Here is a 27,098-nt window from a genome sequence, read left to right as displayed (position 1 = left end):
TCTAAGAATAAATATTTTTTGTATGTAGTAACAACATAATACTTGGCATGTAGTAATTATGTTTTAGCATTTGTTATTAGATTAGTTCTAAGAGGTATGTATATTACTAAACCCACTTAAATTGAGAAAATGAGGTATAAAGAGATAAAATCAGGGCTAGGATTGTGGCTCAGCAGTAGAGTGCTTGCCTATCATGTGCAACACGCTGGGTTCGATCCTCAGCACCATATAAAAATAAATTTAAAAAACAAAGGTACTGTGTCCAACTACAACTAAAAAATAAAAATAAAATAATAATAATAAAAAAAGAGATAAAGTCACTTGCCCAAGGTCACATGCCTAGCTTGGATATGAGCCCACAAAGTCAAGGTTCAAAGTCCTTGTTTCTGGGCTGGGGATGTGGCTCAAGCGGTAGCGCGCTCGCCTGGCATGCACCGGGCGCTGGGTTCAATCCTCAGCACCACATAAAAATAAAATAAAGATGTTGTGTCCACCAAAAACTAAAAAATAAATATTAAAAAATTTTAAAAAAATAAAAAATCAGAGAATCAGATGAAGAGATAAAGGCATCTACTAGACAGTTAACAGGGATAATGGCCAGTTCAACATCACGATTGCCCTAGGCATAGGGAAGGCTTAGCCCTCTGTCCTCCCTAGTGCCAGCCTCAAAACCCAAGCCAGGCTGAACTTCTGGGATATGCCTGTTCTTCTCTAACCACCAACAGCAGTCCTGGCCTTCAGGAACAACTCCAAATGACTCCACTTTTAGGATATTTCCCCTAAATCTTCTAGGACATTTAGTTCAGTACAATAAACTCCTTGAAGATGGAAATATTCCCATTGTGATGCTCAGAATACTGTACATAGTCAGTGTTCAATAAATGTTCCTTGAGAGTCTTTTGATCTTTCCAGTCCTTGCCTCAAGTGCAAAGCCAAAGACTATTACCCTGTACTAAGCTCCTACTGTAATAGGAAGCATATATTTAGCATTGACTCAAATTTTGGTCACGAAGTGAGTTGGGGAATTAGGAGTGTTTTGGGGACAAAGAATCATATTCCTCAGCAGCCCCTCAATAAGCCCAGGATCCTAGGAAAAACTTTCAAGGTTCTGGATTCTTTTTTAATGGGTATAAAAGTACCTGGAAAAAAAATATGTAAATTTGCTCACATCTCTGAAGCCAGAAGGCAATTCCTAGAAAAGATAAACTTCATTTACTGTCACCTGAGCAGGCAGCAAGTCCGTAGCCATCCCTTCCTTCTTAATTTTCTTGCCAAAGGAGAACAGAGTGCTGACAAGGTAGGTCTGGAAAGGAAAAAGGTACCATGAAAAACTCTGGTGTCAAGATGTGGCTTGAAAAGAGGGAGTTACAACTGTCTATAACCTCCATCAGGTCCCAACAAAGTCACATATATTATATAAACCAAAAAAGAAGAATGTTGACCTAGTCAATTTGCCAAACTTCACCCCCTATCTAAGCTATCAGCTTCCTCTAACCAAATTGTGACTCATATTAAAGGGTCTTTCATAGTTTAAAACTCTATACTCTAATAGTCACAATGAACTTGAATTTCCCAGGGATAGCACTTTCAAACATAGCTAGCTGATCCTAGGCCTGTCTGCTCTGTCTTGCCCTTTCCCTCCTGTGCAAATCACAACAAAGGTGCTTTCCCTGAGTGAGCCTCTATAGAGTGCTATGTTCTCAAGAACTGTGAGTAAAACACAATCTGTAAACTTTCCCAACCTCTCTCTCTTGATGTGCGCCTAGCCTTACCATACCAAAATAATATGGTTTAAAACACTGTCCCTAGCCCAAAACATATGCCATATAGTTGCTCCAAAATATTGACCATGCAGAGCTATGCTTAAGGACATCCACAGCTCCAAATAACCCTTCTCTCCCCATATATACATACCAGTTGGGAGGGGTGGAAACGCCAATTGCTCGGTAGATAGCAAGATCAGAGGGTGTCTGAACAGCCAGAGGAGTGTTAGCTTCCTATGCACTAAATCTGTCTTGAGTTTGCAATAGGGCACTCAGGATGCCATCCCTGGCAAGAAAGCAGAATAAGCTGAATGTGCTATGAAATCTCCAGGTGGAGCACCTCAGCCAATCAAGGGAAACTGTTAGAGAAGTAGTTACCTATGATAATACACAATCTTCTCCACAGCAGGAATCCTGAGTGCTTTTAATCTATTATTTTTAATCTTCAGAACAACTTAAAATAAATACAGCCATTCTGTATCTGTGCATTCCACGTCCATATATTCAATCAACCTCAGATATAAAACAAAAATTGTTTTGGTATGGAACATGCACAGATTTTTCTTCTTGCTAATGCAAGGGAAAAAAATAAACAATACAGTGTAACAACCACTTACATCAGGTGTTATAAGTAATCTACGGATAAGAATAGCAGAGGATGCCCATAGGTTATATATAAATACTATATCATTTTATAGAAAGGTCTTGAACATCCAAGGATTTGGGTATCCTAGATGGTTGCGTGAGGTCTTGGGACCAATCCCGGTTGCGTGAGGTCTTGGGACCAATCCCAAGGAGATGCAGAGTACCGTATTCCTACCACATTCTATGGATGTGAGGAAGACTGGGAATTACGGATTCGGGACATGCCCAACATAACAAAACAAACAAACAAACAAACAAAAAAGAAGGGAGTCCTAGTCCTAGTACAAGGTTTAATTTCAGCAATTATCTGGCCACTCTGAGCCCAGGATCTTTATCTATTAAATGGGAACAGTTATAGGGCAAACCAACCAGCCTATGACTTGGCATCAGATGAGTACCTTCATTTCTAGTGCCGGGCACATGGGCTTTCCCTGCAGATATTAGCTATTGTTGTTTTTATTATTTCTGCTTCGCTAAAGAAACCACAAAAGACTGACAGGCACACGCCCACTGCCATCCCCGGCACACCCCTGCTCGCCTAGCAGGAACGCTCCCTCCCCGAGGGTCCCCCAGATGCCAGTGAGATGGGGCGCAGAACCAGAGCCCCCAGGTCGCCAGCCGAACGGCGCCTCCGGACCTAGGGGCCGCGCGGCCCCGCGCAGCTCAGGGCCTGTCCTCGACTCCCCGCAGGCCCTCTCATCCCCATACTGTGGCCCCACTCACACGGAGAGAAGCGCTGGCTCGTGCCACGGCTTGAAAGAGGGAGCCGGGAGCGTCTCAGCTCCGGGTGGGCCGTCCTAATAGACTCGGGATCCTAACACTCGCCAAGAGCCCCCCAGAAAGGCCGCGAGCAGTCCCCTCCGTCCCGCGAACCCCAGAAAAACTACGACTCCCGGCATTCCCCAGGCCCCCGCCGACTACACTTCCCAGAGGGAGCCGCGGCAAGGCGACCTGCGGCAGATTAAAGTCTCTTCGCTCACGAAGTTCCCAGCCGAGCGTTCCCTGTTGCCTGCGAATCTGCAGTGCCAGGGAGGGAGCCTGGGGCAAATAGGATGGGTAGTCTCCTGCCCTTGCTGCCCTGGTCAGCCGCCAGTCTTGTTTTGTTAGGCGGCAACATGAAGCAACTAAACAAAACCCTAATTTAGATATATTTAGGAGAATCAGTATGCTGTAGTTTCCACTACTAGTCATGATTATTTTTAATGACCTTATGCATAAGATGGGTGTAGGTACAGTTGAAAAGCAATCGAATGCTCAGTAAACGCCTGGCTGAACTTCGCCAAATTTTTGAAAGCCTTGTCCACAATGCTCCCCGTGGTATCTTCCTTGTTATCAGCGTTCCTTTGCTTAGTATTATAGTTACACCGTATGTATGTGTCCCTAAACCGTGTTTATATTGTTCTTCATATAAATGGAATCTGCTATATAAAGGTGGCCCTCCCTATCTGCGGGTTCACTCGTCGGTGGAGTTAACCAAAAAGAGTTTAAATCCAGAAAGTTCCAAAAAAGCAAGTTAAAATTTAGATTTTGTTTCACTGCAGGGTACTATGCTGGATCCATGAATGAAGTGATGTGGAGGCACTGCATTAGATATAATACATAATGTAGAGATGATTTAAAGTACAGGGGAGGATGTGCATAGTTTATATGCTAGTACTGTGCCATTTTATATAAAGGACTTAAGCATCCATGACTTAGGATATCTTGGGCAGGGAGTCCTGAAATCACTGCCCCACAGTTAAAGAGGGATAACACTAGAAATACAACAGCGAGTAAACCTGGCAAAACCTTTTTGCACACATGTGGCCTAAATTCTGCTGTGGAAGAGAGAAAAAAAAGATAAGAATTATTATGTCTTGCTAATCAGAGAAAGAGAAATGGTAACTCAGAGGGGATGGAGAGTTTGGGCAATTTAAAATAAAGTAGTTAAGAAACATTTCATGAAGTAGGTGACATTTGAAGACAGAACTGCAGAAGACAAATATGCCCAGTGTCAGCTAGCAAAATAAAAAGCAGATTCAAATTTCCCCAAAATGGAATCATGCCTGGCCTTTTCAAGGAACATAATGATACTACTAGCTGGGCATGGTGGCACAACCCCAGCTGCTCAGGAGGCTAAGGGAGGAGAATCATAAATCCATTACACCAGCCATGGCAACTTAGCAAGAAGCCTCTGTCTTAAAATAAAAAAGGGATGGAGGCTGCTTTTGCTAAAAGCAGTGACTTCAATTAGGCCTGCATGCCCAATGGGTAACTGAAAGCAGGATAAAACTTCATCTTAAAACTTTTAGAGTCAGGTCACTGCTCAGCTCTTCACATAGGCATGTTAATCATTTAAGGAGTATTCATCTAAAAATGAGGAATACAATGTTTATTAAATCTGAATTTACCTAAACTATCTTGTCCCCGCTCAAGCCTGAGGGATTTGCAAATGCAGCACTATCTGCTTTTATAATATCCTGTTTCAGACCCCCAGAGTGGCACCTAGAAGTCTTCAGTCTTTGTCCCACACCTTCCAGGAAGTCATCCCCATGACACTGCCCACTAAGCAGGTGCAATCATATCATGGGATCTCACCCTTCCAGAATCAGAGATCTGATAAACATCCTGAGCAGCAAGTGGAATTCCCCCTTAAGAGATAAAGACTTCTCTGAAGCTCCCTCACAGAACCAGACTGAAATGATGATCAATCAGACCACAGTTGACCCAGATTGCTTAACTGGGTATACCTCTTGCCCAATCCTTAACTCGTTTAAACCTAACCCTCCTGCCAGCACCCTTAAGACACTGCTGAATGCTGCTCTCAAACTTCGTATTCCCAATATGAACATATTGATTAGTTTACTTTCCTGCCTTTCACCATTACTTTTTCTGCTTGTTTTGGGGGGCAAATGGCCAGACGTTGTTTATTGGAATTCCCAAAGTCAGGCCTCTGGCTAGAATTTGGGTAACATGGTCAATGAAGAAAGACTCTCTGCTCGAGAGACCAAGCAAACTTTAGTTTGCTCTTTTCAATTCTGGTTTGATTAGGCCTCAACTTTGGCTTCCATCCTGTCTTTGGCCTGACTACACTAGTCTTTGCAAACAACTCCCACTTGTCAAGGTTGGTTTTTTTGGTTCATTTTGTTTTTGGTACCAAGGATTGAATCTGGAGTGCTTAACCATTGAGCCACAACCTCATTTCTTTATTTTTCATTTTGAGAAAGGGTCTTGCTGATTAGGGCCTAAGTTGCTATGGTTGGCTTTGAACTTAAAATCCTCCTGCCTTAGCCTCCTGAACTGCTGGGATTACAGGTGTGTGCCTGTGACCAATTCATGTCAGTTTAACAGGAATCCTCCACCCTTGATATTTGGTAAGTTTCTCGTTCCTCACTTGATGTCTCCCTCATCCAGGGTGTTCAGGTATTAGGACCTGTTTTATTCTTCCTCAAGATAGAGTTGGACCAAAAAGTTTTGCTTATTTATATTGACTACACCCTGATATTCCTATCCATCTTTGTTCTGGCTGCCCTGAGCAGCCTCTTCCCACAGAGGGAGTCTTTCTTGAGCACCAAGCCATCTGAGAATCTGTGCTTCTCCCCAAGTCATTTCTTTGCCTTACACTTGAAAGTAAATCCCTGTCCTGAATTTTGAGTATAGGAGTTAACTAATCTCCAAAGATGGCCCCCGATAAGAACCATCTCTTTCAATACAGCAGAATCAATGCCATGTGATTCCCAAAGCTGGCTTGTAAGATTTGCATCCTCTACCTAGGTCTCTTGGAATGCTTGCTCTTGGATCACTCCATCTCAGAAACCAACCACCCATCTGTGAGAAGCCCAAGCCCCAAGGATGAGCAACTGAGCTCTCAGCCAGCAGTCATCACCAACTGCCAGTCATCTTGGACATCCAGTACAGTTGAGCCTTCAGCCTCAGCTGTCATGAGAATAGAAATCAACTGAACAGTAAGAACTGCTCAGTTAAGCCCCCAAATATTAATATTGATAGATATTAATAAGGTCTTTAGACAACAAATTTTGGGGTGACTTGTTAGAGATGGATAACCAGAATACTTTCTCAATCATTTCATGTTTTTAACAACTTTACCATATGTATTTATCACCTAATATAAACTTAATTTTGCAATAAGTTTCATCATACTATGTATTGTTTCCTATAACTTTTAAAAAATTCAACGTTTTTGTCAAACTCATCCAATTTTTAGTTTCAGTTCATTTTCACTATTCTGTTAATATTCAAAATTTACCCATTCTCCTATAATGGACAAACTACTTAAAATTATTTGCTATTATGGTCACTGCTGCTCAGAGTATCTTTATCAATGTCTGATGCCCATGTACAAACATTATCTGGTATATTTGCTGTGGGTGTGTATACAGCTAGACTACTTGTTCCATTATTCTCTGTATCTGTAAGTATGTATATATTCACACAGTGAAGCCTCTATGAAATGATATGAATATGTTTCACTTTGCAAGATGTGGAGCCAACCTAGATGCCCTTCAGTGGATGGATAAAAAAAAAAAAGTGGCATAATACACAATGGAATTTTACTCAGCAATAAAGGAGAATAAAATCATGGCATTTGCAGGTAAATGGATGTCACTGGAGAAGATAATGCTAAGTGAAGTTAGCCAATCCCCCCAAAAAACAAATGCTGAATGTTTTCTCTGATATAAGGAGGCTGACTCATAGTGGGGGGGAGCATGGGAGGAATAGATGAATTCTAGATAGGGCAGAAGGATGGGAGGGAATGGGAGGGGGCAGGGGATTAGCAAGGATGGTGGAATGTGATGGACATCATTACTCGAAAGTAGATGTATGAAGACACGAATTGGTGTCAACATAGTTTATATACAACCAGATATGAAAAACTGTGCTGCATATGTGTAATAAGAATTGTAATGCATTCTGCTCATTTATTTTTTTAAAAAATCAATAAAAAGGTAAATACATAATAAAAAAAAAGATGTCAATGATCATACATTCCTTCCAGTACAGGATGAATTATAGTTATTCTACATAAATCCCAAACTTCTGTACTGTTACACATCTTAATTTTTTCTCATTTCTAATTGTTATAGTACATCAATGGTAAATTTTAAACCTCTAATAAAGTCACTATCATTTCATGATTTTGGAAATTGGTGTTTTCTGTAGTCATGTATCCACATCACTTTTTCCTATTAAATGTTAATTTGTAAAAATTATTGGAACTTTTTTGGATTATAATAGTCCATGAGCACACTGCTTAAAGATCTGTTTTGTGTCATGATTTTTCATTCCTTTTTTGGTGTATTTTGGTAAGCAATTCTTTGATGTGAGCAAATATATCAAAAACTTCACACAGCTCATTTGTTTTAGGAACTCCTTTCCTGCCTCAAGGCAATCTAGTTATTTCTTACATGTTCTTATGAAAGTTATAATTTTGCCTTTTGTACAACTGTTTTATGAGGGGTAGGGTTCAAGTTGTTGTTTGTTTTTTCTGTGGGAACCATTTCTATGTCCTATAGCATTACTGAACAGTTCATTCTTTCTCCTATTCCTTCAGTTATGTTTTTAATGTTTTAACATTTCTGCAGGTTTTCAGTAAATAAACCAAAATTCATCATGATGCTATTAACCAATTAAATCCTAAGTTCCCAAGTCTGTGAATATAATAAATATTCGAGTATTATTTCAGTTACCATAAGTGGTACATTAATTGCTTGATATAAGTTTTTATAGTTGTTCTGTATCTGGAATGATTGGACAAAATGGGCTTAGGTACTTTTGGGTTACTTTTGCTAAGCTTTTGTTTAGCATTTCTTACATTTCTTCATGGATAACAGCAACTTGCAATTTTCCTTTTTCGAATTTTCCTTGCCTAATTTTGGTTCTGGGTTATATTAGAATTATTGTGCTTACACATTATCTTTTCTGGAAGATTGTAAAACTTAATATTACTTAAAAGTTTAATCAATCTTGCTTGAAAAATAACAGGGTCATATGTTATCTTTGTGGGATTTTAAATTCAGATCTAACTTCCTTGATGATTTTAAGTCTACTAATACTTGAGAAAGATATGTTTTCCTGGAAATTTTCCTACTTTAGGTAATTAGAAATAAAGGAGTATTTGTGGGGAAAGAAGCACTTGCAGATGGAGCACTGAATGGCCTGGAAAATTGCTCCTTACATGTCTGAAACAATGACACTCACTATTCCCAGGAGGCAAAAGCTGAATGTACTGATATCTACTCTGCTTGTTTTCCATTCCAAATATCACATTTTCAATTTTTTTTTTAAGTTTGGAGAAACTTAAAAAGAGATGAGGACTTGAAGGAATTTAGCATATTGGTTTGTGAAGTTTACTAATATGACTCATTTTTTATAAATGCTGAAATGGGCTAAATTGTCAATGTTTTAGAGGAAAAAAATCTGAAACAAAAACTGAATGTTTGCCCAGTGGGGAGGGAGTGAGCTTTCTCTGATGGAAGCAAAAGTGGAATATAAGATTGAGTCACCTGGTTCACTTTATCTCCTTGAGTTCCACATTGGTCCTGGGTTTTTCTGGTGATTGGAAACCAGAGAGCTCAAGGAAGCAGGCACAGCCATGGCTACAATGTGATATAAGTTCTAACAACACTGACAAGTAAATTAAACTGCAAAAGCAGCAGTTGTCTGAATAACCTTTACTTCACAATACAGAAAAGGTAATCACTTTCTGAGAAAAACAAGTGAAACACCATACACTTTGTGACTTAAAATAAAATGACTTTATATCTGAATCAGAGGGTGAAACAAGTAGTTGGAAAGAAAACTAAAAAGAACGTACCTGCATAGATTACAGAGTAATTTTCCCCTCGGATAAATGGCTTAGAAGAGTGGAGAAACGACCCAAAGTTTGAACAACAACCAAGTACATAATTTGTTTTCCAAATATGAAAAAACAAATTTTAGTGACAGTGAGGTAGCTACAGTTTACCTGTGTACATTTTTGTTCCCAAATATTCATTCTGGTACAACTGGCTTGTGTAATACTTAAATGCAGTTTCAAGAAGTAGATTGTTAGATTTGTCTGAAGTCTGGGCTTTATGGCTGTACTTTTACCTAAACCAGCAGGTTCCCAGTAATGCCTGTGAAAGCTGATGGCTGTTAAAGCATCACTAGAAAGCAAATAAAAGAATATCAACCCTTCAATCTCACAGAGTCTATTTCAGTCGGTAACAACTTAAGAACATACAAAAAATCATTTTACAGCTTTCCTAATATTCCCAAGGTTACCCTGCAACATGAAGTGTCCAGGTGCTTGATGTCATCTAACTTCCGAAGTTTTACTCAAAATTAACGGCTCTTCGCTTTCTCCCCAGAATGAATGATATTCAATATGAAATGAACTTCATTTGGAAGACTTGCCACATGCATTTTATTTATGTTTTTTCTCAATTATGAGTCCTCTGATGATTAGTAAGAGATGAGCTCTGACTAAAAGCTTTCCCACATTCTTTGCATTTATAAGGCTTTTCTCCTGTGTGAATTCTCATATGTGTCATAAGGGATGAACTTTGTCTGAAAGCTTTCCCACACACTTTACAGTTAAATGGTTTCTCTCCAGTATGAATTCTCTGATGCTGAATTAGGGCTGAGCTTTGGTTGAACGCTTTTTCACAGTCATTACATTTATAAGGTTTCTCGCCAGTATGGATTTTTCGATGGGTATTAACAGCTGAGTGGGAACTAAAAGCTTTTCCACATTCCTTACAATGATATGGTTTCTCTCCAGTGTGGATTCTGTGATGGATATTAAGGCGTGAGATCCAGGAGAAGGCCTTGCCACACTCATTACACTTGTAGGGTTTTTCTCCAGTGTGAATCCTCTGATGTTGTATAAGTGCTGAGCTTTGGCTAAAGGCTTTCCCGCATTCTTTACATGCATATGGTTTCTCACCAGTGTGAATTCTCTGATGAATAATAAGGGCCGAATGGTAACTGAACACTTTCCCACACTCGTTACAATGAAAGGGTTTCTCTCCAGTGTGAATTCGATGGTGTCTACTCAACCGTGATATTGAAGTGAAGGCTTTCCCACACTGACTACATTCATAAGGTTTCTCTCCAGTATGAATTCTGTGATGCTGGATGAGAGATGAGCACTGACTAAATGCTCTCCCACATTCTGTACACTTATAGGGCTTTTCTCCAGTATGGATTCTCTGATGGTTATTAAGGGATGAACTACCTTTAAATGTTTTGCCACATTCCTTACATTTATAGGGTCTCTCTCCAGTGTGCATTCTTTGGTGCCCAATAAGAGAGGTGGTAAAACTGAAGGCTTTTCCACATTCACTACATATATAAGGTTTCTCTCCAGTATGAACTCTCAGGTGCTGTGTCAGGGATGAGCTTTGGCTGAAAGCTTTCCTACATTCCTTACATTTATAGAGCTTCTCTCCAGTATGGATCCTCTGGTGTTTGCTCAAGGAAGAACTGTGGAGGAAGATTTTCCCACAGATATTACATTTATAACATTTACGCACTGTGTTGGCTCCCAGTTGTTTAAAGAGAATTGAATACTGCTGTGAATGGGGTTTCCTTCCTCTGGGAACAATTCCAGGTTTTCTAGTAAGTGATGATTTTAAGCCAAGATTTTTCTCAAGTTCAAGGACTTTAAAGCTTCTATCTTTCACACAGGTTTTTTTGATGGTAAACAACACTTTTCTGAAAACTTTGTTCTTTTTCCCTTGTTGCTTCTCTAACTTGTCCTCATTCATGTAGACTTTTCCCAGTCTGAAATCATCAACTATGAGTTTTTCCATGACTTCCAGATTTTCTTCTTTGGAAACTGTGGTTTCAAACAAGTTCTCCCATCCTATAGTAAGCAAATAAAGTAATCAAAAAAGTTTAGTCTCTTTTGCACTAAGAATAAAGAAAAGTGACATCAAAATACAAAAGGATAGTTAATATAAATATAGTCTTGAAATCTTAGGAAAGGATGGGAATAAAGACTAGAGGAAAAAGCAGGATAATAGACATGTCTGGAAGAAATTTATAGGAAGGTGGCTTGAGGTACTCAGAAGGAGGCACCTTCAATGGGAGGAAGAACCTGGATTGATCTAGTACCAAAGCCCAGGTTATCAGGAACGGGGTATTTCTGAATAAGTCCTGTATTATTATTGTACTTCATATCCCAGGTCAGCCACCAGGACATTGAGATAAATTTCAAGGGGAAAAGAAGTGAAGGCACCACCTCCCCTAAGGAGCTCTGTAAAACACAGGGTTTCATTAGTGCCACTGTGGGAAGTGTCAGAGTGCAATAAATAATATTGCAACAGATATTAGCTTACTCAATCAGTAATTTCTGAATGTGTGCCTGCATCATGTAAAGATCAAGGCTCTGGAAATTACAGGGAGCAGGTCAGATGGAGCCCACTCTCACAAGGCTTATACCTAGCAGTGGGATATTGACAATGACAAAGTAACCAACTATAGGGCTGGAGATGTGGTTCAAGTGGTAGCGCACTCGCCTAGCATGCATGAGGCACTGGGTTCAATTCTCAGCACCACATAAAAACAAAATAAAGATATTGTGTCCACCTAAAAATAAATATTAAAAAAATAACCAACTCTAAAAGAAATACTAGGGACTGATGAGAACCATAAACAAACCAAAATAGTATTAACATTGTAAAGAGTAAATACAGTGATATTTTAAACTGGGCAATAAATGAAATTAAGATAAAATCTAAATGCAAGAGTAGGCCACACAAAAATGTAGGTATAAAGATGAATTCAGTCAGAAGGGACAGCTAACACAAAGGCCCTAAGGCAGGAATAAGTTTTCTGTGGTCAAAACAGAAGGAAGTTGAGTGTGTCTTAAGCAGAAGAAAAAGAAAAGTGTTAATGAGGAAAAGAGGCAGGCAGAGGCTATATCATATTGACTCTCTTAAGATATAGTACAGAATTTGAAATTTCTTCTAAACATCATTGGGGATAGAAGGGACATGGTATGTGTTCTTTGTTTAAAAAGAACCATTCTAGTTGTATGATAAATGAGCTGTAAGTGAGGTTAAGGTAAAGAGAACAAGGGCAGGTAGAGAGAGGAGGCACTCTGAAAGCTGCTATAGTCTTCCTGGATGGAAGGTGGAATTGGCAGGTAGTGGGAGAGATGGAAGGGACTGGGCACATTTGGGAATTTTGGAGGTAGAGCTGGCTTTTCAATCACAACACTTATACATTTATACTATAATTATTTACTCTTTGAGAAAAACTGGGACTAAAATTTCCATAAGGGAGATTGTTTAAGAAATTATTGACAATACAATAAGCCAGCAGGTAGCTTTTCTTATGAACAGATTATGTGGAAGAAGTGAAAGAGGTGACTCAAGGATGAGCTCCAGCTTTTGGATTGGTAGCTCCATGGAAAATGGTATCAGTTCTGATACTGAGAAATAAAAGAAGAGTACATTTTAATCCATCTTTTTGATTACTTAAGATACACTGCAAGCAATAAAACTATGGATTTAAAATAAAAGAATTGAGGGAACAGAAGACAGCAGAAATTAGCTAGACAGCAATTCCCAATCTCTTCACAACACAGAGAACAGGCAGTGAAGGAAAAGCAGAATTGGGAGGTGAGTGACAAAATAAATGCTCTAAGACTCAACATTACAAATCCTGAGACCTGGAAAGACTTGAAGATCAGTTACTAGAGTAGAAAATAAGTGCAGAGTTCTCTAATCCTGAACCTGAACCAGGGTAGGGAGAAGGGGGAGGGGCAACAGAGAGAGAAAGATGGAATGGAAAACTCTTAAGCTCACCCACTTAAAATCATTGAAAAGGCAGACCAAAGTTTACCAAATTTTGTGGGAAGGCACAGCAGAGTTCCTGAAGCAGATCAAACAGCTTAAAATGAACTTGTGAAAAGAAAGCTGAACTGGGGTCTGCAGCCACTTTGTGGAGCCCTTATTAGACACTCCTTTAAATCAACATGACATCTTCCCATGTCCAGACATGGGATCTCTTGAGAATTCAGCTAAAAGAATTTCTAAGGAAATGCTCCTAGCCCCAAATCACTGAATCCCACTCACCCTCACTGCAAACAAGGGGAGATGGTGGAGACATCCTATGAGGGGAAGTGCCATTAACTCAGCACTCTACTCAGCCTCTGTGACCCAGGCAAAGGTGAAAAGCACAGCTTCCATGGGACCCAGACAGTGATGGAGCAGCAATGCGGCTTTGGCCCCAGTAGAGAAAAGCAGATCCATCCAGAATGCACCAGCCCCAATCACTGACACTGGGGGAAGCCACTGTAGGAAGCCTAGGGACAGTCCCATTGATCATGGGCCAGACTGGAAGAAAGCTGCCTGAATATCCAGTGACAGAGAGATCCGGATCCCAAATGGTGCAGCCAGGGGCAGAAGGCTACAAGGAGAAATTCCTGAATACCCCTGGAAACTTAAGTGGAAAGCAGCTGCAAAAATAGCCAGATGGAGGTAAGTTAAGATAGAAAATTGCCTGATCCAAGGCAGCAGCAAGTAAATGTTCCTAGTTTTACCTGGCTTTCAGTCCAACCCAAGGTTATAACTGGAAAGTAAAAGGGCATTGTTTAGACACTGGCTGGACCTTACATCAGAGTCAACAGAGGGAAATGACACACATCGTTTACAACCAGGAGCAGTAGAAACCAGAATCCAGGTGAACCACCTGAGTCCCTTTGCTATAGTACCTCAGAGGCTAGTGTCAGCTGGGGGAATGCTTCTATACCACAGAATATTCATGGAAAATCTACAACCAAAGATCTTGCACTCACCAACAGCCACAAGGCTCTACACCACCATGAAAAGGATCCTGGATAGGGGAACAAGCACACAATGACCCACAGCAACCACAGGAATACTCCACAGCCTGCATCCTAAACTCCTGCACATAACAGAAATAACCAAGCCACAACAGTGTACCCTCAAGCAGTCAGCTGCAGGTCCCTGAGCTAACAAACCATAACCACCTGGTTGGAGGTCTATAGCAACTAGGGAAGTGGTTCCTGTGCCCCAGCAACTCTGGAAGGATTCACAGTCCAAGAACGATGGACATCTACTAAATATCCAAACACCAATGAAATCCAAACCAAGATTCAACAAAAATTTTCTTCATCTTGGCACGGCTTACTATAAATAACTTCAGTGTTGACTTTGGTCATATAAATCACTCTTTGAGTTGATCAATAGTTGTTACTCTAATTGTACCTTCAAACCATTTGAATGTATTTCATCTAATGGTTTAAAGCATTAATTGGAATCAGGCTTTCTCTCTTTGTTTTCCTAGCTCTGGTTTATACCTGCTCCTCTTACCCACTACTTACATTATCAGCTACTACCTCAAATACCCACCATCCATCCATTCCTCCTTTCTACATTGTGGTGCGTATTATTATTTTCTATTTTTTCCTCTCTATTCCTCTCTTTCTTTCTTTTTCCCTTCTCCTTTTGGCCCAACTTTCTTCTTTCCCCTATTTTAGCACTTGTTTAAGGTTATTGCAATTTTACTAAATTTAATAACTAATTTTTTTTACCTATTCCAGAACTTTATATGATTATATCTGGATTAGAGGAAATGTAAAGAAAAATATCAGCAAGCTTTTTATTTCTCATATAGCTGAATAGTATGAGGCTTGGCTCTGAAGTGACTATAGTAAACAGGGTTCAGTGGCACCTCTCAAAGTGGTGCTGATATTGAGATCAGCAAAGGTCACACTTTGATTTAAAGACAATATCTGGATTAACCCAGGGCTCTTAAAAGAGAGAAACTCATAAAGTAGTTCCTTACTTAAAAGAAGAAGAGAGAACTATTCACAATAGATGGGTAAACATACAAACAATTTTAAAAAGCAAGGGAACAAACCATCCCAAATAACTAACGCTATTGACGCCACAGTGAAAGAAATGTCAGAGAAAAAATATTTTAGAAAGTTCATAGTTACAATGTTCTTTGACCTTAAAGAAGATGTAAGGAGACTGGGGCTGTGGCTCAGTGGTAGAGCCTTGCCTAGCATGTGTGAGGCACTGAGTTCGATCCTCAGCACCACATAAAAATAAACAAAATAAAAGCATTCTGTCCATCTACAACTACAAAAAAAATTTTTTTTAAATAAAAAAATAAAGATGTAAGGAGTGAAATTAGAGAGAAGATACAGAAAGTGAAAGATCACTTCAATACAGGGATTCTGAAAAACAACCCAACAAAAACCCAGAAAATAAAGACTCAAAAAACAAATTAAAATTTCAATGGAAACAACCACAAAGATGGGAAGTTATATTTCATGTATGTATGATTATGTCAAAATACATTCTACTGTCATGTGTAAGTAAAAATAATAAAAAATTCTAAAAAAATTTCAATGGAAAGCATTACCAATAGATTAGAACACTCTGAAGATAGATTTTCAAGCCTTGAAGACAAAGTACATAATCTTGAAAATAAAGCTGACCATAAAAAAAAGACGTAGGAGACAATGACCATAATATTCAAGAAATCTGGAAAAAACATCAAGAGGCCAAATTTAAGAATTACTGGGGTAGAGGAAGGCTCCAATCTTTTCAATGAAATAACAGCAGAAAATTTTCCAAACCTTAAGAATAAGATGAAATTCAGATACAAGAGGCATTTATGACTACAAATATACAAATTCACAATAGATCCACTCCAAGACATATTATAATGAAAATGCCTAACATACAGAATAAGAATAAAATTTTAAAAGCTGCAAGAGATAAATGGCTGGTTACCAATCTAGATTTCAACTGACTTCTCAACCCAGACCTTATAAGCCAGGAAGGCTTGGAATAATGTATATCAAGCTCTGAAAGAAAATGGATGCCAATGATTCTATACCTAGCAAAATAAGCTTCAGAAGTGAAAATGGAGAAAGAAAAAAAAAAAACCTTCTATGATATGTAGAAACTAAAAAAATTCATTCCAAATGCCAGAAAACAAAAATCATTTCTCCATAATGACATTGAATGAAAATAGTCTAAACTCTCCAATCAAAAGACAGATTGTCAGTTGGATTAAAAAACAAAATCCAACAGTATGTTGTCTGCAAGAGACTCACTCACAGGTAGACATCCACAAGAATCAAGGTAAAAGGATGGGGAAAAAAATACCATTCACTTGAGACTCATACACAAACAGGGCTACCTATTCTCATATCAGATAAAGTGGACTTCAAGCCAAAGTTAATCAGAAGAAACAAAAATGTTCACTTTAATTAAGGGAATCACACAAGAATAAGATATAATGATTGTAAATATTTATGACTCAATGGTACATTGATATACATAAAACAAACTTTTCTCAATATTACTAATCAAATAGACGACAATACAAAAATAATGGGTGACTTTAACATACCTCTCTAACCACTAGATGGATCAGCCAGACATAAACTAAGATTCTGCAGAACTAAAAAACACAATTAAAAGTATGGCTCTAACTCATCAACAAATGAATTCACTTTCTTCTCAGCAGCACATGTGACATTTTAGGTCATAAAGCAAATCTTAGCAAATATAACTAACAAAGATACTCCCTTGCATTCGATCAGATCATAATGGAATGAAATTAAGAATCAATGATAAGATAAAAAACAGAAATCACTCTGACACCTGGAGATTAAATAATACATTTCTGAATGATGAATGGGTATCAGAAGAAATTAGGGGAGAAATAAAATACTTCCTAGAAGTAAATGAGAACAGTGAAACAACATATCAAGATCTCTAAGAGGAAACTTCATAGCATTGAGCTAGTACATCAAAAGAATAGAAAGATACCAAATAAATAATCTAACATTACATCTCAAGGTCCTAGAAAAAGAGAAGCAAACCAACACCAAAATCCATATAAGACAGGAAATAATTAAAATTAGAGCAACAATCAATGAATTTGAGAATTTAAAAAAATACCAAAGATCAATGACATAAGAAGTTGGTTTTTTGAAATGGTAAACAAGACTAATTAAATCCTTCGCCAAATTAATCAAAAGAAAGAGAGAAAACACTCAAATTAACAAAATTAGAGATAGAAAAGGAAATATCATCACAATACCACTGAAATCCAGATGATAATCAGAAACTATTTTGAAAATTTATACTCCAATACCAATAAGCTACAAAATCTTGAAGATATTAACAAATTCCTAGAGACATATGCCCTACCCAAACTGAACCATGAGGATATAGAAGAATTACACTGATCAATATCAAGTAATAAAATTGAAGTAGCTATCAAAAGATGAACAATAAAGAAAAACCCAGGACCAGAGGAATTCTCAGCTGAGTTCTACCAAACCTTTAAAGAAGAACTAATATAATGCTCCTCAAATTTTTCCATGAAATAGAAAAGGAGGGAACACTGTTAAACTCATTCTACAAAGCCAGTATCACTCTGATATCAAACCCAGACAAACACATATCAAGGAATGAAAACTTTAGACCAATATCCTTTTGCAACTGAAGTATTACTCAGGCATAAAGAAGAATGAAATTATGGCATTTGCCAGAAAATGAATGAGGTTGATAGTCTCTACTATTAATGCTAAGTGAAATAAATCAATCCCCCAAAGTCAAAGGTTGAATTTTTTTCTGATATGCAGGGGCTAATCCAAAGTAAGGGGATGGGGGAGAAAGAAAAAAGAAAAAAAGAAAAAATGGGAGGGAGTGAGGGAGAGAGGGACAGGCGGAGAAAGGAAAAAACTATTAAAGATCAGTAGAAGAGATGAAGGGAATTGAGCAGAATGAAGGAGAAATAGGAAAAGGGAAGAACATTGGAATGAATCTGACTGAACTTTTCTATGTACATACATAAATATAGCACAGGGTATATCAAGTATATCCACAAGACACTAATTTTTAAAACACTATAAATAAATTACAGAAAGATTAGTAGAGGGAAAAGAACAAGGGAATGGAAAAAGTGCTACTGATGGAATTAGAGGCAAATCATTCCATGCTTTTGTGAGTGTGTCAAAATGTATCCTAAGATTATATATAACTAAAAAAATTAATTTAAAATGATCAAATTGTAGTAAAGTTGATATACTGTGGAAAATGATAATGATTGTCAATACAGTTCTGGTAAAGGTGAGTTGGGAGTTCAAGCAAATGTTTCCATACATGTGAAAGGGAAAAATACACAATTTCCTGATTATTTTATTGTTTGAAGAAATATGTGATTTAAGTATATATTAATGCTGCTATCAGTATTCTTATAAAAAATAAAAACATGTAAATAATAGAATGTATTTTATAAGAAAGTTTTTGTTTCCTTGACTAAAAAGGGAAAGTGCAATAATTTCAAGAAAATTAAGAAAACCCAGAAAACTATAAAAATGAATAGTTTACCCATAAGCATATCACGCAAATCAATCCCTGTGACATATGGGACTCAGCTCACCAGAATTTTCCATATATAAAAGTATCACTTTTATTTAAAAAATAAAAATGTGCTGGGTGCAATGGCACATGCCTATTAATCCTAACAACTTGGGAGGCTGAGGCAGTAGGTCTACAAGTTCAAAGTCATCTGGGCAACTTGGTAAGACCCAGTCTCAAAATTCAAAAAATGAAAAGGGGTGGGGTTGAAACTAAGCTTTCCTCACTTCACTTAAAAACCTGGGCTTCTCTCCATGTGTCAGTAGTGTAAATTGACACTAATATTTTAATGACTACAAAAAATGTCCAAAGTATGAACTTATCATCACTTAATAGATCCCTGTTACTAAACAACTTTTGCACCAGTAATCCCTTGTGTTATAACACACATTCTTTTACACATCTTTGCAATTTGATATACTTACAGAATTTTTTTCTTAAGATAAATTTAGAGGGCTGGTGTTGTGACTCAGTGATACAGTGCTTACCTATCATGAGTGAGGCACTGGGTTCAATTCTCAGCACCACACATAAATACACAAAATAAAATCCACTGACAACTAAAAAAATATTTTTAAAAAAGAGATAAATTTAGAAATGCTGAATTGATTTTAATGAAACTAAACCATCCTCCAGTAAAATTGTACCAATCAAAATCCCATTAAAGGTACTGTTTATCACTCAGAACATTAGCAAATCACTGGAAATATATTTCTTAATGCTTGGCAACTTAATAATGGAAAAATGGCATCCTGTTACTTTAGTTTGAATTTCATTAATTATGATGAATAGTTTTTCAAAAGATCCTTTATGGACTGTGGATTCACATTTCTTGAATTTTCAATCACAATGCTCATACTACAATTATTTACTCCTTGAGCATTTTTCTCTTTATATTATACCTTTACATTCTAAAGCTATCTCAGCACTATCAAAAGTAGGTAAAAACTGGAAACAGGGGCTGGGGATGTGGCTCAAGTGGTAATGCGCTCACCTAGCCACTGGGTTCGATCCTCAGCACCACATAAAAAAATAAAATAAAATAAAGATGTTGTGTCCACCGAAAACTGAAAAATAAATATTAAAAAAACTCTCTCTGCTCTCTCTCTTTAAAAACAAACAAATAAAAAACTGGAAACAACTTTCCAGTTGGAAGATCGCTTCATATGGCTTAACAATACAAAAAGCCTTTCAATGAAGTAGTCGGTGGGATGTGGCAGAGTATTTATTGAGAATTGTATTTACTGAGAACTGAATAACTGAAGGACAATCACAATTTCAAACACTCTCAAGAATAATATGTACAATCACTCTGTTGCTGTCTCTCATGTATAAATACTCAAATATTCATAGTGTGAATGAAAATCAGTAAAATATTAACAGTAGTTGATCACGGCTGATAAAAATTGCAGGTGAGTCTCCCTTTTTTGCTCTCCTTCCCTTTCTTCCTCCCTCTCTCCTTTTACAATATCAAGTATAATTTATATGAATGAAATATAATAGTTTTTTTAAGTGTTTGAAAAAGAACACAATTTGATAGTGTAGATTTCTTTGCCAATCAGAATGTTCACAGCCAAATCTAAACCTCATCTATAACTACCACTCTGGTCCTTACAACAAATGTATTTATTTTCTGGGCTTTTGCGTGAATTTTTACTTTATTGTATAATTATTATTGTAGTCATTTCTTCCAAATGGTTGGTGGGATGTGGCAGAGTACATGTAGTAGAAACAAATATCCCTAAAAAAAAGAACATGAATATTCAAAGTAAAGGGCCCAGGTAGTGCCAAATAACACTAAAAAAAAATTAATTTGATGAAACCTGACAAATTTTTTAAATTCCAAAGATAAAGAAGATATCTTGTAAGACTCCAGACAGAAAACAGAAAAAGAAAAAAGTGGTAACATTATCTATATACCAACAGGAGAATAGAATCAGACTGAGAACTTGTTGTATCAACAACACTCAATGACCAAAGACAGTGGACTCACCTGATGGGGGGAAAAACACCTGATGCCAGAATGCTAGCTCCAAAAGACAATTCCCAAAAAAGAAAAAAAAAGGAACTGATTTTTAGACATACACAAATTGCACACATGAATCTCTGAAAAATAATTTATTCATGAAAATATTCTAGTCAAACCAAAGAGAAAAAAATTCATGAATGAAAACATGAGACTGAACTGATACAGAAAGGCCATTTATTGCCAACAAGAGAAATAAATTCTGGATAAGCTCAAGACAGCAATCCTCTGGTGCCAGAAACAAAGACAAAATTCAAAGCAGAACAGAATGTGGGAGCTTATGATGCAGCAATGCATGGAGAGTTTTAGAGACTCCGCAATATGTCCCAGGGGCCAGAATGTAGGACATATTTTGAAAATTTTCACAGAAAAAAGAATGGCATGATGAGCATTTACAAGTCTCCTGCTTAAACTCCATTATTGCCACCATTTTGAGTTTCTCTCTCAACACATGCTTTCTTTTCTCATTTCTTATTGCTGCACCATGCCTAATAAGTAGCAGAGAAAAAAAATCAAAGCAAAAGCCCAAGATGAAATAATAAAAGAACACTAAAGTAAAATAATTTAATAATCCAGTAAAAGCAAGGAAAAAGATGGAAGAGAAAATAACTATAAACAGCTGGGCATGATGGTGCACTTCTGTAATCCAGCAAATTGGGAGGCTGAGGTAGGAGGATCACGGGTTTGAGGCCAGCCTCAGCAACTAAGTGAGGCCCTAAGCAATTCAGTGAGCTCAAAATAAAAAATAAAAAGGGCTAAGGATGTGGCTCAGTGGTAATGCACCTCTGGATTCAATCCAAGAATAATAATAATAATAACAACAACAACAACATTTACATACTACACATTACATTACATATTCTGCAAATTATAAGACACACTTGACAAAAGAGCTACTCACACTGAGAGAATTAATTCCTTTCTCTCTGAACCTAATATATCAAGTAATTAAAAATGTGCAAGGGGATATGCTGTTCCCAGCATTTTCCACCTGGCCTGGCACATTGAGGAGGCCCCTGCCAGTGTGTCCTACACACACAGCCTTTTCACTGTGCCTGGACAGCTGGAAAACGCCATGCCCATTTCCAAATTATCCCTTCACTCACCTAGACATGTACTTTGAGGTACTCCATTTCTCACTGCTTGGGGGTATTCTGCTTACTCTAACTGGGAGATGACTTTTGGTTTGGAAAATGTAATCCCTGTTCATTGAGAAGAAGACATGAGTGGCCATCCTGGAATAAAGTACCAGCTCTGCAGTCACTGGAGAAGAGGGATAGTGCAAGAAGGAGGTCTTGTTCAGGGAGGTGCTTTGGCTCCTAGTGGATGGTCAGGATCAAAGAAGGCAATGCACTCTTCTCAGCTGTAGCATTTTATGGGACCCAAGGGAACAGAGGGGGCGGTGTTGGGGAGAGAAGGAAATAGGAAAAGCATAGAGAAGACATAACTCAGTCAAGCTCAGACATCTCTGTATAGCCAAGAGGAATAGCAGCTATCACTCTGAACCCATGGCGGGGGGAGGAGAGGGCCTGTACCTGGCCAAGCCCTTCAAATATCCTCCTTGAAGGGGGACTCTGCATCCCATGGACAACTCCTTACCCAGTGAGACCAGGTTGCTGTAGTTCTCCAGCATCACTTCCCGATACAAGGTCCTCTGGGCAGAGTCCAGGTGCAACCACTCATCCTGGCTGAAGAGCACGGCCACATCCCTGAATGTCACAGACTCCTGGAACAGCAAACCCATTTCTACTCACTCATGATCACCCCTGGATGGAATAACTGAGAAACAACCCTATCACAACCCAGGATTCTAAGGATTTCAAGTAAAGCAAGTATTTCTGGATAATTTGGCTTTGTTACTGAGCACTTATTTATCATGCGCTTGCTTACTGTAAGTGACATATTGCACCCTCGGAAAGCTTAATCGCAGCAGCCAAACAGAAGCACGCTTGAAATCATGAAACAAAATCAAAATAACACACACAGAACTTTACGCTTGGAAATGTATAATTACCTAGGCCAAACTCTCACCTTACAGGTGACACACAAGAAGATTTTAGAAGGAGGTTCTAGTACTTTCACTTGGAGAGGACTAGATAGGAGACCTCTGGGCTTGCCTTAGAACACAGTTCGGTTGGTCCCAGTGATGGATTCTGTCATCACCATGGCCCACCTCTGTGTCCTGTGGGAGAGGACATTAATATTCACAGTGGGAGAGGCTCTGAGAATGCCCTGGGCAAGGCTTTACCAGGAGAGTGCCAAGGGTGGTAGTCTGCATAACCTTCAACAAAAAGCCAGGGAAGAGGGCTATGATCAGGATTTCCCATCCACACCTCAGAAGCCTTTGCTCCTCTACCCCTCTGCCACCTACCAGGCAAGTCATCACTCTGAACTAGTGGCCCTTTCTTTTCTTTTTCAGAATTTTTTTATAGATCTATTTTTAATAACACATATTAATTGTACATGTTAATGGGATTCACTGTGATATTTCTACACATGCATATAGAAAATGAGAAAAGATCAATAAGCAAGAAAACATGGAGTGTTAATCTCATTTTCTGCCACCAGAAAAAGTTTAACTTTTTGCTGTATGTCCTTTCAGACTTTTTACATTCAAACAAAAATCCAAATCACATTATGAGAAACAGCATTCTAGTCAATGTTCTTACTTGCTGTCTAATATTTCACTACATGGATAAACTAGTTTGTTTAATCTTGAGGTGGATGTTTAGGTTGTTTCCACTTTTGTAATACTCTACAAATGATAGGTTGACCCTCCGTGTACATCATCAGAAATGTGTACAAAGCTTGTTTCCTTAGCGTATATTTCTACAGCGTAAGTGCTAGGTCACAATTCATTTTCTTCTCATCATCCCCAAGGTGAACCCAAGCAGATCACAAGGTCAGACACCTTCCCTGACCCAGAAAGGCAAAAGAAAATTAAAAAGAAGTGACTTGTTTCTCCCCATTGGAAACATGGGAATATACATTTACTCCTATTCCTTTTTTTTCAGAATTTATCTTTTTTCAAACATATGTAAACTTTTTAGTGGTTAACTAAGTCACTTGCTAGTCTCACAAATGAGGAAACTTCCCTCAAGGAACTAACAGCTCTTTGAGTATAATCATCAAGACATATGCTAAAATAATGTAATGGAAGGTCATTAGGCCGAGAGGGCTCCAACACCCTGGGTTCCTAATGAAAGGAAACTTAAGCTCAGCCAATCAGAAGCACCACCTGTGTATTAATTACATCATCAGGAACTCTGCATGGAGACAGTCCAACTTTCACCAAATAATTTCTTTGCTCTACTTCTGCAGTGACCCTATAAAAGCTTTCTCCTCTTTCTCCTTTGGGTGGATCACAGAACCCTTCCAGCCTGATGTTTGCTCAAATAAACTCTTTAAAATTGAAATGTGCCAACATTTATCTTTTAACAAAGATAAAGGCTAATCTCCCAGTTTCTGGGGAGGAGATGGGCCTAACTTATCATTTAAGTCTAAACTGTAGAAACCACCTATTTCATTGGGTTGTATCCTCTTATTCTATGTAAGGTGAGCTTCTTGCAACCTCTTCTTAGAGTACATATGATGAGCATAAAAATTTGGTTTCTGATTATAAAAATAATTACCCTTTTTCTCTTCTACTTTTGTGGAGAAGTTTTCTGTGTTGGGAGAATTTTTTTTTTAAATATATATCTCCCCAAATCCATTAATAATACAGAGTAAGTGCTTCTCAAAGTGCAGAGAAAGAAAGAAATTCCTACAAAGGATACTTTCCACCTTAAGGGAATGTAATCTCAAACCACTGCCCAAGCTTTGATTTCTTCTGGATGCCTTCCATTCACCAACTATACAAGCCTGGTCTTGCCCAATGCTAGGAAGCTGCCCTGGCTACACCTGCTAACAAGGAGGTTTCTTTCTTCAATCTTTCTAGGAGTCACCTGGACTCTTATTACGTACAGTAGTTTCTTGGTATCCAAGACTCCTGCAGATACCAATATCTGAGGACACTTAGGCTCTTTATATAAAGTGGCCCTTATGTAAAATGGTATAGTATATAACCTATAAACATCCTCCAATATACTTAAAATCATATCTCAATTACTTATAATGCCTAATACAATGTAAATCGTTATTATAATGTATTGTTTACGGAATGACAAGAATAAAGTCTGGCCAAGTTCAATACAAGCACACTTTTTTTTTCCCCCAAATATTTTTGATCTGTGATTGGTTGAGTCCCTATATGTAGAACCCACAAATATGGAGGGTCCACTGTACTCTTATACGTTGGTTGTCTTAGGTTCCTTAAGGGCAAAGACCATGACTCTCCTCTTTGAATCCTTAGTAAGGAATTATTTGACACAGCAATGTGTTTATGCTCCATCAAACCTGGATCTCTCACAAAGCTCTGGCTGTGGCAATGGCATGGGATGGACTCCCATTGAATTTCTAGTCAATAAGTACTTAGCTGTTAACTGGAGACTGCACCATCAGACTGGCCTGAAACAAAGGAAAAACCTTTCTTTCTAGCACCTAACCTACCATACCCTCTGGTCCCTCCAGGGGCTCTACTGTCTAGAGAAACTCAACAATGAATGAAACAACTTGGCTATCTATAAATCCTTAAGGCAGTTCAAGAAAGAAGCCTCCTTCACTCACCTGAATCTGTGCTGGCAGCAAACTCCTGGCCATTTCTCCCTCCCTGCTGGGGAAGGCACCTGAAACAGAGAAAGAAGCTGTGAGGACTATTCACCCTGCATGCACTCTGCCCTCATTAAGACAGACCAGATTAGAAACCTCCACCAGAACAGAACTTCCAGCCTTAATGGCTTAATGGTATCAGCAGATCCAAGCCAAAAGGGCCCTGAGCATGGCCACCAAAGCCAAAAGTGGGCAAAAAGCATACTCCCAGTTACTGGGCCTTTCTGCCAGTCATTGTGAATAAAGATGAAACAAGCTAATGGATTAAAACCATATGATATTCAATAACAAAGTAAAGGGCACAGTGACACATGGCTCACAGGTGTTAGAGTGAAAAGACATTAACATTTCACACATTGGCATTTGGATATTACTTGAGGTGAAAAATAGCATCGGAAGAATGGATACCGTTTTCAGAAACAATCAACTAAAAATTAGTCCTCTCTTATTTTCCTTTTAGAAATTCTACTTCTTTTATCAAAAAGAGTTACCAAGTTGCCTAAATGCAAAAGACATTAGAACTGACCTTTTATGATGGATACATTCTAAGAATTAAAAGCATGCTATTTTAAAATAGTGCAATAACTACTACATCAATAGAGTTTAGAAATGATTTTCCTCTTCACTGAATTGATCCACCCATCCTCATCCCTCAATGCACACAAGGGCTCAAGGGGTACATCACCGGCTAGAAATGAATTTAAACTGTAGAGAAAAGGGGATGGGGGTATATAACTCAATGATACAGTGCATTATGTGTGAAGCCCTGGGTTCCACCCCCACAATCCTGACCCCCAAAAATCAAATTTAAAATGTAGAGGAAAAAGGAAGTAACTTAGCAAATGGACAAAATTAACTTTAAAAAATGTACTTTAAAAAAAATAGTTAAATCACTCTAGGAGTCACTGTAGAAAAATACTGCCAAACGAGTAAGACTGACAAAAACGAAGTTTAAACTCTGGAGGATGGGGGGGGGGGGAGATGTTAAATCAACAATCGCTGACTGCTGAAAACCGCCAGGGGACTCACCAACCCTGCATAGGAAGGACACAGTTCTCTAAAGTCTCTTTTCTGGGGACCACTTGTCCAGGAGAATGGCCTGAGAATGGCCTGAGAATGGCCCGGAGGTTAAGTGGTGTCACGCAGTCTTCCGGCCTCCCCGGGAGGACCTTCCCAGGCAACGCCCCCTGCCCGAGTCCGGTTCACCTGCCGAGGCCGCAATTGGGACGCGTAGGATTCATCCGCGACCGGCCCTCTGTCCTAGCCGCACCAAGGAAGCCCTGCGCCCTGGGCCCGCCCTCGCTGGCAGCTTGTACCTTAGTCCACCTGGGTGGGGACGCCAAGCTGCACACCGAACTGGAAGCGAGAACACCTAACACAGCGACATTTCTCCCCGCCACCGCCAAACCACCAGTACCACTGCGCATGCGCAAGGGAGAGCCAACGGGTTTCCCTTTCTGAACAGCAGCGTTTTTCCTTTCAGACTACATTTCCCAGAAGGTCTGCGCGACACACCTTTTCTACGGTGTCTGAGAAGGAAACAATGGAATC

General features: G+C 38.7%; 1 protein-coding gene across 1 annotated transcript in view; it reads right to left on the bottom strand.

Moving 5' to 3' along the window:
- The window catches only part of Znf879 (zinc finger protein 879), a 38,607-nt gene extending 11,970 nt beyond the window's left edge, over window positions 1–26,637 (bottom strand). Inside the window, 5 exon segments of the mRNA XM_077801459.1 lie at window positions 9,835–11,256; window positions 21,947–22,042; window positions 22,440–22,566; window positions 25,506–25,564; window positions 26,581–26,637. Coding sequence (XP_077657585.1) covers window positions 9,835–11,256; window positions 21,947–22,042; window positions 22,440–22,566; window positions 25,506–25,564; window positions 26,581–26,587 — 1,711 coding nt within the window. The 5' untranslated portion in view covers window positions 26,588–26,637.
- Window positions 26,638–27,098: the final 461 nt, after the last annotated feature.

The sequence above is a fragment of the Urocitellus parryii genome, chromosome 1, assembly GCF_045843805.1.
Source record: "Urocitellus parryii isolate mUroPar1 chromosome 1, mUroPar1.hap1, whole genome shotgun sequence".
NCBI classification, from domain to species: Eukaryota; Metazoa; Chordata; class Mammalia; order Rodentia; family Sciuridae; genus Urocitellus; species Urocitellus parryii.
The sequence above is the reverse complement of the archived record's forward strand: the minus strand, read 5'-3'. Positions and strand labels throughout refer to the sequence as shown.